At 33.7% G+C, this 14,209-nt stretch overlaps 2 protein-coding genes across 2 annotated transcripts; one reads left to right on the forward strand and one right to left on the reverse strand.

Annotated features, from left to right (window-relative positions):
* Positions 1–1,214: 1,214 nt before the first annotated feature.
* On the forward strand, positions 1,215–5,121 carry LOC105768496 (protein HOMOLOG OF MAMMALIAN LYST-INTERACTING PROTEIN 5). Its single transcript, XM_012588435.2, has 6 exons — positions 1,215–1,374; positions 1,463–1,563; positions 3,391–3,500; positions 3,769–3,844; positions 3,959–4,099; positions 4,203–5,121. The coding sequence occupies exons 1-6, from the start codon at positions 1,281–1,283 to the stop codon at positions 4,968–4,970; spliced, it is 1,290 nt and encodes a 429-aa protein (XP_012443889.1). The 5' UTR covers positions 1,215–1,280; the 3' UTR covers positions 4,971–5,121.
* A 6,133-nt stretch (positions 5,122–11,254) lies between these two features.
* LOC105768497 (serine/threonine-protein phosphatase PP-X isozyme 2) lies at positions 11,255–14,205 on the reverse strand. The gene is made up of 8 exons (XM_012588436.2): positions 13,917–14,205; positions 13,210–13,362; positions 13,070–13,132; positions 12,907–12,992; positions 12,690–12,765; positions 12,341–12,609; positions 12,187–12,265; positions 11,255–11,603 (listed from the first exon to the last, which is right to left on the reverse strand). Exons 1-8 carry the CDS (start codon positions 14,055–14,057, stop codon positions 11,553–11,555), a joined length of 918 nt encoding a protein of 305 aa, XP_012443890.1. The 5' UTR covers positions 14,058–14,205; the 3' UTR covers positions 11,255–11,552.
* Positions 14,206–14,209: the final 4 nt, after the last annotated feature.

Genomic DNA, 14,209 nt, shown 5'->3' on the forward strand with positions numbered 1-14,209 from the left:
ATTACATTTTTTGTCAATTTGGTTTTATTTTCTTTTCGAGTTAAAATTGGCCCTTAAACTTTTAAAATAGTCAAATTTGACCATTAACCTTTTGATAAAAAGTGTAATTATTTTTAATGGGAATATGGACTAAAATGTTAAAATTTTAAACATAGCAGACACATGTACTTCATGCTAATTTTTTAATCTCTATACATTTTTTTTTTTTGTAATTATTGAATTTAGCATGAAATGCACATAGATTGTCACAGGGTTGCAACACCAACATTATTAAAATTAATATTTTAGCCAACATTTCTTTAAAGAAGAATAGTTTGACTATTTTTAAAGGTTAATGGTTAAATTTAACTAAAAAAGAACAAGGGCCAAATTGATAGAAGATATAAACATTGAAAACTAAATTTATCATTATACCTATAAAAATACTACCAGTAAATTGAAGTAAAAAGAAATTATTGTTTTATTTTTTTTAAAATTTTCTTAACTACAAAACTTTCTTCTAAACTATACTATATTATTTTTACATAAGTTTTGATAAAAAAATGATACTTGAACTATCATTTTCGTACCATTTTACTAAAAATCATTTTACTAAAAATAACTTATATTAGTGGAATAATTAAGATTTTTAATGGTATTAATGGTTTGGATTAAGGACTAACATTAATAAATATTGGTGTACCAAATATTACCGATAAAAGTACTATGAAGGCCCTTATATTAGGACTTAGATTGCATTTTACGATAATACTAAAAAAAATGATCAAATTAGTCTATGTATATTAGATGAGCAAAGTGATCCTTTCTACTAAAAATTTTATCCATTTCTATTGCTAAAATTTGGTGTGATTGATGAAATACCCAAACTGTTATATGTGGCATACCATGTGTACCTTATGTTGACGTACATGGACTATTTTTAACAGAAGGACCGATTTACTCTTTGATCTAATGTATAGGGACCAATTTATCCTTTTTTGAGTAACAGGGAAAATTACAATCTGACTCCTAGTGCAAGGGCTTCCACGGTACTTTTACCCATTAATAAATATAGGTGAACCAAATAATACCAAATTAAGGTATAAGGACTAAATTTTAGATTAAGCATACTGCAGGGATTAAAACCAGAATTTCACCTTTGTCATAACTTTCAACTACGAAGGTTCTTGCTCGTATAAAACGACGTAGGTTTGTTTCTTTCACTTCTTGAAATTTCTCTCTCAACGCATCTTGCTTCCTTATTTGATTCTCTCTTTAACAAAAAAAGAAAAAAGAAGGCAATGGCAAGCGATAACGAGCCAGCGAAGCTACTGTTACCGTACCTTCAACGAGCCGATGAGCTTCAAAAACATGAGCCTCTCGTTGCTTATTACTGTAAATCCTTTTTTGTTGTTAATCTTTTTTTTTATGGAAGCTAATTAGATCGTTTTTTTAAGGCTTTGATTGTTTTTTTTGGTTAAAGGTCGTTTATATGCAATGGAAAAAGGATTGAGGATACCTCAGAATGAAAGAACCAAAACCACCAATTCTCTTCTTGTTTCTCTCATGAAGCAACTTGAAAAGGTTTGTTTTAAATTATGAGTATTTTGATTTGAATTGTTTAATTATTTAGGTCTAGTTTACTTTATGACAAAACTTGATCTATAATGTTGAATCAGATGTTTATGATTGATTGATGCGATTTTATGATTGATGATAGAACTGTTTAATCAATTGGGTCTAATTTTTGGTGTTTTTTTTTAGAGTTGCTGTTTTGCACTAGTACCTTTGAGGCTTCAGGTTGTTAGTTAAAAATTATCTGGTGGCTTAATCTTAATGTGCGAAATCGATTGTTGGGGATCTGCTTAGCAGGGTCGACTTTTATACCATGTTTATGCTGCCTGTAATGCCCTCACATTGTCTAAAAGTTCTTTCTTTATTTGTAATTATGTTATCTTTCAGAAGAAGGAAAATATATTTCCTTTCTATTACCGGTTTGCTTTGTATTGATCATCACTATGTGATTGTTTATTGTACCATTTTGTCATTTGATATATATAAATTTGGGTTAATTGTACAAGATGCCCCAAACTATGCCCTGATTTGAAATTGGCCCCAAACTTCAAAAGGTTTTAGTTGAGGCCTTACAGTATAGTACTATAACGATCTGGCTTTTCCTGTCAAATGTGAATTGGAATATAATATGGAGCATGTGATCAAATTTTAAAGATGTTTGTACTTGTCGTATGGATAATTTGAATATGGCATGTTAAAAAGCAGTAGAAGACAAAAGTTAATTAAACAATTGATCCAAGCTCTCTCCCTCTCTTAATATTTCCATACAATATGTATACATGTGTTTAAAATTTGATTCACATGTTTTAAATATTCTCCACTTCTGATCTGCGTTGACATTTAACACCTAAGCTGATGGCTAGACTGATGAAAAGGCTTAATTGATACCATACTGATATGCTAGAACGTTTTGAAGCTTGGGACTTGGGGTCATAATTTAGGAATCTTAGGGTCATGGTTTAGGAAACTTTAAACTACAAGTTAAATCCAGACTGCACTAGTACTGATGCTCCAGGCCACTAGTTAAAATTTTGCCTGGTGGCTTAATCTTAATGTGCAAAATCAATTGTTGGGATCCGCTTTGCAGCATCAACTTTTATGCTCTGTTTATGCTGCCTGTAATGCCCTTACATTGTTTAAAGGTTCTTTCTTCATTTGTAATCAATGTTATCTTTCAGGAGGAAAATATATTTATTTCTTTGTTGTGAACTGATTGCTTTTTGTTGATCATGGATATGGGGTTGTTTATCCTAACAGTTAGTTATCTTATGATATATATGAATTTGGATTAATAGTTCAAGATGTCCCCGAACAATGCCCTGGTTCTAGATTGGTCTTAATTGCTATGATCCTGATACATTGGAACATTTTGAAGTTTGGAACTTGGGCTCATAGTTTAGGAATCCCAGGGTCATAGTTTAGGAAACTCTAAGCAATAAGTTGAATCCAAACTATGCACTAGTACCGACGCTTGTAGTTTAGGAAACTTGGGCTTATAGTTTAGGAATCTCAGGGTCATAGTTTAGGTAACTTTAAGTAATAAGTTAAATCCAAATTATGCACTAGTACTGAGGCTCCAAGTCACTAGTTAAAATTTGCTTGGTGGCTTAACTTAATGTGCAAAATCAATTGGTGGAATCCACTTTGCAGCATCGACTTTTATGCCATGTTTATGCTGCCTGTAATGCCCTCACATTGTTTAAAGGTTCTTTGTTCATTTGTAATCAATGTTATCTTTCAGGAGGAGGAAAATATATATATATTTATGTAAACTATATATCTCTCCTCGTTATTGTTAGAGGATTTTGATATCCAAGGATATTTGATGCATTGCAGGATAAGAAAACGCTGAAGTTGGGACCTGAAGATCATTTACATCTAGAGGGCTTTGCATTGAATGTCTTTGGAAAGGCAGACAAACAAGATCGTGCTGGACGAGCGGACCTGTAAGTGAATCTTTATTATATATGGCCGGTGTATTAGATCGTATTTTGTCTCCATGCCTTTGAGGCTTACCTTTATTGGAGGTACGAGGAACCTGTGGCAATCAGCTCATTTACTGAGCTAAATGGCATGGTTGCAGTTTTTGTTAAATGTATATTGCATTACCTTCTAAATTTGAAAAGTTCCTTCAATTGAGTCCTTTGACCCTTGTACTTTAGTAGTTTGATGTATCTATAAGTGTTATAAGATTAACTTTGGAGCTTGGTACAGGAATACGGCAAAGACATTTTACGCTGCCAGCATTTTCTTCGAGATTATTAACCAGTTCGGTGAACTTCAGCCTGATGTGAGTTTCTACTTGTTATAATGTTCTCTTCTTTTGTAATGCTGGTGGTCGCTTGTACTGTAACGTTTTAGTGGTGTTTCTCTGTTTCGAGACTTTTATGGTTTTCTTCTGCAGCTTGAGCAGAAACAGAAGTATGCGGTTTGGAAAGCTGCTGATATTAGGAAAGCTTTGAAAGAAGGAAGGAAGCCCATCCCTGGCCCTCCAAATGGTGATGAAGATTTGTCAATTCCATCAGCTACATCTGGTGTTGCATATGTATGTCTCTAATCAGAACAATGCTTTAGTCGTTGTATGAACTGAATGTCACTGACAGATACCCAAAATTCTCGATAATCTTGATCTATGCTTGTCCTTGTAGGATCTCGGACAACACGAACCTGCAGTTACCAGTCCGAGACAAATGTCCAATACATCACCTCAGTTCCATGATGAAGTAAATAACCAGCGTTATATTCCACCACAATCTCAATTCCATGATAAGTTTGATGGTCAGCATTCTTCAAATATTTCACCGTCACCTCCTTCATTTCCTTCTGACGGTTACCCTACTCATGATCTATCCTCCTCACACCAGCACGAACCCCAACGAGATTTTCATCAACCATTCTATCAACCCTATCGACAAGATTTGCCACCGCATATGCCAGTTAATTACCCACCCCACGAATCTTCTGCCTCTTATTCATTTGCTAATTTCCAGTCATATCCGAGTTTCACGGAGAGTAGTTTACCTGCAGCCCCGTCTCACTATCCATCATCCTATCAAGGTTCCGAGACTCCTTACAATCCTCCACAGTCAGCCCCGTCTCACTATCCATCATCCTATCAAGGTTCCGAGACTCCTTACAATCCTCCCCAGTCAGCTCCTCCGACAACAAGCTATCCATCAACAACCGCTCAATACTCTTCAAGTAGCAGAAACGGGAAAATCGCTGAACCTTCACCACCTACTTCTGAGAAATACCAATACGACAGCAATTACCAACCGCCACCGGAGAAAATCGCTGAGGCACACAAGGCTGCTCGGTTTGCGGTTGGGGCCTTAGCATTTGATGAAGTGTCGACGGCAGTTGAGCACTTAAAGAAATCACTTGAATTGCTGACTAATCCATCGGCCAGTCATTAAGTGTTACCCATTTGTGGTGTTTTGAATTATATGGGTTGATTTGTGAAGGGTTTTTATTTATTTATTCAGAGTTTGGAGATTATGAACAACTGTTACTTGTCTTGTAATTTTCATTCGAGAATCAAATCATGTTTCATGTTTTTTATTACAATTCTTCAGCCAATTTTATTCAGAGTGAGAAAACGACGAGAGAAATCCAATAGAGGTAAAAACCTAAAGAAAATCTGATATATTGACAATTAACAATCATTTAGACTTGTTAATTTAATTTAATTTAATTTTTACTCCATTCTAATTGATCATAAAAGATTTTTAATTCAAATTTGTCCAATTCGAGTTCTAGTTGGCTTGAACTTGAAATTCATTTAATCCGAAATCATCTAAATGGTTTAAATTTAAAATAATTTAAACTTGGAATATTTCAAACTCGATGTGATTCGAACTCCAAATTATCTCATTTGAAAAGTTGAACTTAAAACTTGAATCTAATACGACTTGAAATAAAAATTGGTCTGGACATGAAACTAAACCAAATTGAAATAATTTGAAATTTTTTAAGATTTAAATTGACCTAAACTGAAACCATTTCGATCCTACAAGTGTATAATCCTTTATAAACATGCTTTTTAGACATGTTGACACAAAGTAGGAGTAGGAAAAAGAAAAAGTTTAGACGGTTAGAGTTGATGAAGGTTCACACAAGGTTCATTGTGTCGAGAGATTAAAGAGAGAGAATATGTCCCCTTTTCGTGATAAGTAAGAGTGTATATATGTTTCCTGGACAGGTGTCCTTTTATTAGTACTTAAGAGTTGAGTCACGTGATCTTGCCTACACGTATGTTAGGATCTTAAGCCACATGTTTCACAAAATTCTCCCAATCTACATAATGATAGGTCGACACACGGGGTCCTTGTTATTGGTGAGGTGGCGAGCTTTGGAAGGGTAGACACTTGGCATAAAGTGTAGAGAAAGTTGAGGGACTAGGGGTGAAATTTTGCTAAAAGAGAGCATGACTCATGAATGATATTGTAGAGAAAGTTGAGGGATTAAATAATAAATTTATAATTTAAATAATTATGACATGGTAATGATTAAGAACTAAATTGGTATAAATTTATAATTAGTGGAAATATTTTAATATTTATTATTTTGAATTATTAAATTAATAGATTTTATTTTAGGATGGTGTAGAAAAGATAATGATATCTTTCTCCCATTGTCACGCCACCCTCTTTTCTCCATCTTTACAACTTTTGTTTTTATTACAAATGCATCCTTTTCACCATCTCCAAGCTTTCTAAGCTTAACTCCTCCAATTTCCTTCATGAATATTTACTGAAATAAGCTTAGTAGTTATTTTAGTTTCATGAGAAGTGCATCCATAATTGTCTTGGAGGAGAGAGAAAATAAGAATTAGGGTTTGATCATAAGAAATTAAGGTAAGTATGATAAGTTTTTTTTTATGAATTTCATGTTAGTTTTGTTTAAAGATCATAGATATGTTATTTAATTATAATTTTGATACATAAATATTGTATATTTTGATATGAAAATGAAGAAAAAAGAAGAAGATAAGTCAATAAATTGGTGACAAATACAAAGAGCTAGCCAAAGAGTTGTAGTAGAAGAAGATACATACATACATACATACATACATACATACATACATACATACATACATATGAAGTGATATGTATGTTATTAAATGATTTGTGAGACCATATTGAATTGCTATGAGAGTGATTATTGAGTTTTGAGTTGATGGGAACTAAATTGAAAATAATTTAAAAGTATATAATTCTATTATGAAATGTAGATGTGAATTTGATTTTGTTATATTTGCATATCTAGACAAAATATGAACTGGTAGAATATAGATGACATGCCATTAGGAAGCATTTAACGTGCTCTTTGTTTTGTTAATGCACTTCAATGCCACTCTGTTCTGATTAAGCACTTCAGTGCTATTCTGTTCTGACATTGCACTCCGATATTATTTTGTACTATTATTGCACTTTAGTGCATCTCTGTATTCCTTTTGCATATCTTGCATGTTCTATTAAGTCGACATTGTGACAAGATTAATAAGTGATTGAAATGATAATGAATCCAAGAATAATAAATGTAGTATAACATAGAAATTCTATTGCTATTAAGTTCTTAACTTATTTATTATAATATTTTTGTATTTTTTACATTTAATTATGAAAAGGTAAATTTAATTCTCGTTGTACTTACTAAGCTTTCACAAATTTGCTGCATTATTTTTAACGTGTAGGTGAAGACGTGAAATGAGATTTTATCGAGGATCAATCTCTTTACATCTCAAAGACTTAGAAAAGAGTATGAAATCTTGATCCAAATATATGGCATGTACATAGGTGAAGTATTTGTATAAGAAAATGGGTGTTTAGTTGATCTCAGACTTGTGTTTAATATGGTTTGGATGTTGAATATAATGTATTCTATGGTTTGTGAGTTGTGGTATATGGTTGGATGATTTTGGACACGTTAAGTGTGGGTTAGAAATGTTTTAAGTGTGGATTCTCGAGAATGCTTAATGTGTCTAGAGCCGTAGAAACTTCAAAAATAAAAATCTACAGCAACAATGTCACGTCTCGAGACATAAAAGACTTTGTCTTGAGGCATATACTCATTTATCTTAAGACAGGGCAACTTCAAAGCTAAACTTCTCCAGTGCCATGGCTATGTCTCGAGACATGTAGGTCTTGGTCTCGAGACTTGGAACAAATTTTATACACGATTAATCTTTATTAATAGTCTAACTATGTTGTTAAAAGTATAATAAGGCCTTGAAATCATTATTTAAAAGTGGTTGAAATCGTAAATGTATGTTCAATGTTAAATATAACATTTATTGCTCGAATTTACTTGGGTAATGAATGTTAGAACTACATTTGCCTTTGTTTTTCGCTGATTTTAGTAGAATCATAGGATGAAGCCTATTTCCGCTACAACTTTTACCACGCCATCTTCATCAAGCTAAGGTGTGGTCATGTTACTTGCTCCACCTTCAGGGGGCCTGCTCAACTGAGACTTCGCTTTCTTGGTTCGCAGAAAAGGATTAAGAATCGAGATTGCGTTTACATCCAATAATCTGAGTATCCACTTTGCACAGAAAAGGTTGTTATGGTTATTAAAAATAATGTTGGAGTAGCCTCCCTACCTAGCAAATTTTATAGCCAAGGTGAAGGCCCTCACCTCGACTAGTTTAGTAGGAAAATCTACTTGAATCGAATGAGCAAGGCCTCTAGTAACAAAGCCATCTACATCCCTTGCCACCACGCCCACAAAGTAAGCACCATCCACATTGAGTTTAGTAGAGGGAGCCCACTTCACATGTAGTCGTTGAAATTGTGCAAGTATTTGCCATTCTAGGAGGAGTCGTCTCTCCTTGCATCACAAACTCATTACGCATATTCCATATTTGACAAAGAAAAACAATAAAGCTAGAGTAAGCATGACTGACCATGATTCTCATTACATTTTCAAGCCAATTGATGTATCTCTCTTAATGTAAGAACCTCCCTAGCATAAGCACAAACCTTAAGAGCATGCAAAATATCATTTAATCCATTCCCACATCTCTTAGAAGAAGGATCATTTGACATTATAGTACTAACAGTCTTTGCCGCAATGGATAGAATACCATGACCAAGTCTCCACCTTAAGTAGAGTCTTGATTTTTCAAATAAATCACCAAAACTATCTATGGGGACCAACACTCAACTCATTGTGGAGTAGCCAACCTTGGAAGGCACTGTAGGAATCAACAAGTGCAAGATGGATTGTGCATTATTATCAGAAAACAAGTTGCGACCACCTGCAAATCCCATGATGAGGTGTTTTCTTCTACCAATTCTTTGATGTAAACTTCGACCCAACATAATGTTCATAGGAACCTAAGAGCTCAGTAATACTAGAGGCCCCCTATTTATCCTCAAATAGTGAAATATGAGTGAGTATATGTTTCGTGCACAAATTAATGGGATTAAAATTTTGCATAGACTCATTATTATTAGTCTTATAAACGAGTTCAATAACGATATAACTTAACTAATATTGCTGAATCCATTGAAAACTTGAAAATCTATCAACAGAGGTAAGTACATCAAGTGGACTCTATTGTTAAATGAGTCCGGCATAAGTACCCCTTATCAGCTCCAATATAAACGCCCGAGCAATGCGCATTTTCTCTGACTCAGATGCATCATCTGGTAAAGTTTCGAAATTTTGCTTGAGCCATCAAAATTTTGAAGTGTTAAATTTAGTAGCACCATCAGTCCGTGATTGTCCAAGCAACTGATAGCAAAGCGACACAACATCGGTTATTTTACTTGAACCTGTGACCACAACTTTGTCAACTGGGAGTCAAAGTTGCAATGCAACATTTTCTAAAGTGATGATGCACTCCTACATGACAAATAAAATTTACGGGTCTCCGGGTGCCACCTTTTGATCAAAGCCGATATTAAGTTAAGCCAAAACTCAAATGTGATAATCAATGTTGCCATTCCAAATCTCACGACATTCAAATATGGGAAAATATGATTGTCCAGCTCATAGCTCGGAGCGTGGACACACTCTCAAGACACGATACTCACCTTGCCCATAACCAATTATTATATTACTTAAATATGCCAATTAAAATATAGTTTTATGAATTAACAATGAATATCAATTAAGTTTTTTCATTTAAATAAATAACATTCTTATTTAAATAAATAACAAGTAACATTAATTATCAAAGCAGTATGATCAATTGCTCTTATCAATGAAGTCATTTCAATATATAAGCACATACAATATAACTCTTCCAAACATCCTAGTAAATAATTTTTTCCACCTTTTTCCGTAAATATTTTTTTCGTATTTTTAGATTAATAACCCTAAATAATAGCAACATTCTCGTAAATAATTCTTAACTCAACCTATTTTAGTAAGTAAATAATTTTATCTTAATCTATTTTCAGTAAATATATTTTTTCATATTTTTAAATAAAATATCTACATAATAATATTAATCACCAGCTAAATAAAATAAATACAAAATAAATTACCTTAATTCTAATGTTTCCAACTAAATATTCCTATTCTACACAAATAAATATTAAAATATAAAAATCTTTATTAAATATGTATATATAAACATAATTAATCTATTAAAATATAAATTACAAACATAAAAATAATAAAACAAAAACTTCCATTACACAATCGATTCGTAAGTGACTTACAAACGAAAACACTATAAATAAAATATAAACCTAATTAATTAATATATAAATTACAAATATGAAAATTAAAAAAGCTAAAAACTTCAAACAAACAATTACACAAGTTGCCCAAAACTCCAATAAATAAATTATAAACATATAATATAACCTTAAACCCTAAATCTAAACATTAAAAATAAATATGAACAGTAAATTATCACAAACAAAAGAAGATGTCCAAAACTCCAACTTGTGAAAATATGTGCAAGAGGAGGGGAAGGTACCAATTTTTAAATATTGGACGAAGAAAAAGATAGATTGTGTATTGGGGCAGGGGCTGCTTTGGCTGATTGGTTAAGGCGGCATTGCCTTGGACTTTTGCCATCGATGTGATCAATCAGACACAACAACTCCTCCCTTAATACATTACACAATTTTTTTTTCAAATTTTAAATCGATGTCGCCATTTAATCAAGTGACATCAGTATATCATACTTAATTTTTTGTATTTGTTAAAATTTTTATATTTTAATAATTTTTCGGTGTTGTTGTATAGGATGAAGACATCAGTTAAAAATTATATTTTTTTTAATTAAAATCATTTAGTAATGATAAATGTACTTTTGGAATAGTATCGCTTGACAACATGACATCAATTTTACTGTTTAAAACGATCCATTCTCATAAATAATCTACAAAGCACCTCATTTTCTTAATTAAAATTTTTCTTATTATTAATGTAAACCCCTCCCCCAAAAAAATCAGTTGCAAAAACCAACTTGAGAAATTCTATTGAGCAATGGTCAAATTATAATTTATCCCCCTATAATGCTCAAATTTGCAATATTCCACTTAATAATAAATGGAATTTTTAATATTAAAAAAAGCATCCGTTCCCATTCATCTTCCTAAGAGATTTTGTGTGTTAGGAAAAGAAAAAACCTCCATGTTAGCAGTTCAATAAAACTAAATTATAAAAGTAGAACACACTTATGCGCATAATATCCTCCAATTTAGGAGTTTGAAGAGGGTTTATGGATGGTGAAGGGACCAAAACCAAAATTAGACCTTTTAAGAATTGTAGTTTTGACAATTCAGCCTCTGTGTTGTTCCTATACAATCTCTAGTTTAAGAATCATCTATACCAACAATTGAAAAAAATAAAAAGCACATATCAATCGAAAAACAACGGCAAGCCGTTTGAAACAATCTCATCACAATTCCTGTTCATCATTGTCGTTGATTTTTTTCTACTATCGTAGGAGAATGTATGCACAAAGTGACTATATCCTCTCGATCGATTTAAGTGGAGCGGACAACTAAAGGTAGGATTTCACATCTGGTTCATAGAAAGTAATCGGGTGCAGGTCGTTTGGCCGGAGTGCCTCTTGAGTCCTACATTTGGTAATAAACATTGGGTAAGTCCGATAAACTGTATGATGTAACCTATTTAAATGAAAGTGAATGGCTAGGGAGATGAACTTTGAGGATACGCTGCTCGGTAGGAGGAAAATATGGTTCAGACATTAAATTGTAACGGTAAAAATACCATGGAGGCTCCTGTACTATATGTCAGATTGCATTTTGCCCCCTCTACTAAAAAATGGGCAATTTAACCCCTCTACATTAGATCAAAGAGTTAATTGTCATCTATTCCTACTGTTAAAACCTAGCATGATTGACTGAATAACCAAACAGTGACATGTGGCGTGCCACGTGTACCTCATGTTGACATAAAGAGACCAATTTTTAATGGTAGAAATGGATAAAATTTTTAACAGAAAGACCAATTTACTCATAGGGACTGATTTGTCATTTTTTGAGTAGAGGGAGCAAAATGCAATCCGACTCCTAATACAAGGGCCTCCATAATACTTTTACTGATTATAGCATATTTCTAATGCAAAAAATCGAATTAGTTATTGTTTCATGTGATTTTTGCATTTGGCAGTCGGTTGGAAGTATGTTATGTACAAACCTGTGGTGCTGCATCAAAAACCCGGAATTGCTTGTTAAGATTCTCATCCAGCTCAAGAATTGCAGCAACGTTACCACATCTGTAACACGAGCAAGAACCAACCATTAAGCCATGGCACAATGGAAGAGAAAAAGATCTCGAGTTGGTCATCTACCTGTAACAGTAATTGGGAGCGGACCAGACTGTGACTATCTGGTTATTGAACATCCATTTGTACCCTTCCATAACCAACTGATGCGCACGGCATATATAGTCAATATTGTTTGCGTGGTTGAACGAAGTAACAACACTGCCGCCAAAGAGGAAGCCTGCACCACGGGGACTCAAACCCCAACCGTCGACATTCTCCTCTGGGTCTGACCACAACAGATCACACATGGCACCATCATGAGGTACTTCTTGCTTCCGATCAATTATCCGAATCTGGAAGAAATAACATATCAGTACCGCCCATATAAAGCTTCAGATAATAAATGAATAATTTAAGATAGTACTTCTTTGACCTGATCCAAAGTTGATATTACAGGAGAGAGGCCACCATGGACGCTAAAAATTTTGTTCTCGATAAGGGCTGAAAGACTAACATACAATAATCGATGACAACATAAAAGATCATCAGATACGGTACTTAAAACTCGCCCTTGACAATCGGAAACATTACTCGCCCTCCAACCTACAGATGCCGCTGATTATATTTTCTAATAATGGAAATGGGCAAACCTTAAATAATCAAATATGTCGGTACAATATCTCCAAACATTCACCGAGCCGTACTTACGCAGGCACTCATCATAGAATCCGTATACCTGATAAGATACAACAGTGATTCAGTACTCCGTAAAACACGATAATTCAACAGAGTAGCCAAATAAAATTGTTTAACCTGTGTGATTTGACGACTTTCATGGTTCCCTCTAATGAGTGTTATGCGATCCGGATATCTCACCTGATGATCCTCAAATTATCAAAAGAAGAAACTTTCAACGCACCTTTCGAATACACACATGTATATATATAGATTACCTTCAAAGCTAGCAGAAGTAGAAAGGTTTCCACCGAGTAAAACCCTCTATCAACAAAATCTCCGAGAAACAAATAATTTGTCTTAGGGCAATCGCCTCCTACTTTAAAAAGCTCTTTCATATCATAGAACTGCCCATGGATATCGCCGCATATCTACGGAAAAACCATCAAAGAATTGTAAGTATTCCGAACCGCATAGGCATTCATCAAAATTAAAAATGTCGTCAAAGCTTCGATAAACTATTTCGAGTTAGCTTTATTCCCTGATCAAGTTTTCGAAACAACCAGAAAAGATGCACTAACGTTTATGCCTAGGACTTACACTGATCGAGCACCACATCCTACAAGCTCTAAGTTACAATAAAGGAAAAGATAGCATCAAGTTTAGAACCTGAAATGCGATCGGCAACACTGTTCCATTCAATATAGAATCCAAATTTGACCAAAATTTGAAAGACCCTTCCACCATTGTTAAATTCTTCAATTAATTCACCTTCAAAACCCTAATCATTTCCATTACATTTCTTGTTCCCAAAATACAAATACACAAAAATAACAGAAAAAAAAGCTAAAAACCCATTGACGAATCAATGGATTCATACTAACCTAAAAAAACTCTTTACTTTCAATAAATCAAACCCCTAATAGGCAGAAACAAAACATAATCATAACAAATTAACAAAAACCCATTTAATGAATATACTTACAGTAACAGGGGCATCGACTCTTTGAACATTACTTTCTTCAACGAGGATTTCCATGGCTTTAAGGCAAAGAGCTTTCACTTCGGATTCTTTCAAAGGCTCACACTTCTTTAGCTGCTCTATTTGCCTGTCTAGGTCTGACATTTTGTTTTGGGAAGCCTAGAAATCGTATAAAGCCGAGATTTCAAAGGCTAAAACCCTAAACCCCAAAATCTGAGAATCTCGGGATGATTTTGTTAACTGGGTAAGTCAGTTTCGTTTTTGGGTGTCACTGCTGCTTTGATATTTTGCTTGTT

The sequence above is a fragment of the Gossypium raimondii genome, chromosome 5, assembly GCF_025698545.1.
Source record: "Gossypium raimondii isolate GPD5lz chromosome 5, ASM2569854v1, whole genome shotgun sequence".
Lineage (NCBI taxonomy): Eukaryota > Viridiplantae > Streptophyta > Magnoliopsida > Malvales > Malvaceae > Gossypium > Gossypium raimondii.

What these genes read in the sequence shown, in the direction of transcription:
- LOC105768496 (XM_012588435.2), top strand. Translation starts at nt 1,281, where the DNA reads ATGGCAAGCGATAACGAGCCAGCGAAGCTACTGTTACCGTACCTTCAA. An exon ending in TCATGAAGCAACTTGAAAAG is followed by an intron (nt 1,564 to 3,390) that starts GTTTGTTTTAAA and finishes GATGCATTGCAG; the next exon opens with GATAAGAAAACGCTGAAGTT. An exon ending in CGTGCTGGACGAGCGGACCT is followed by an intron (nt 3,501 to 3,768) that starts GTAAGTGAATCT and finishes AGCTTGGTACAG; the next exon opens with GAATACGGCAAAGACATTTT.
- LOC105768497 (XM_012588436.2), bottom strand. Translation starts at nt 14,057, where the DNA reads ATGTCAGACCTAGACAGGCAAATAGAGCAGCTAAAGAAGTGTGAGCCT. An exon ending in GCTCCCAATTACTGTTACAG is followed by an intron (nt 12,266 to 12,340) that starts GTAGATGACCAA and finishes CTCGTGTTACAG; the next exon opens with ATGTGGTAACGTTGCTGCAA. An exon ending in TTTTTGATGCAGCACCACAG is followed by an intron (nt 11,604 to 12,186) that starts GTTTGTACATAA and finishes TACCAAATGTAG; the next exon opens with GACTCAAGAGGCACTCCGGC.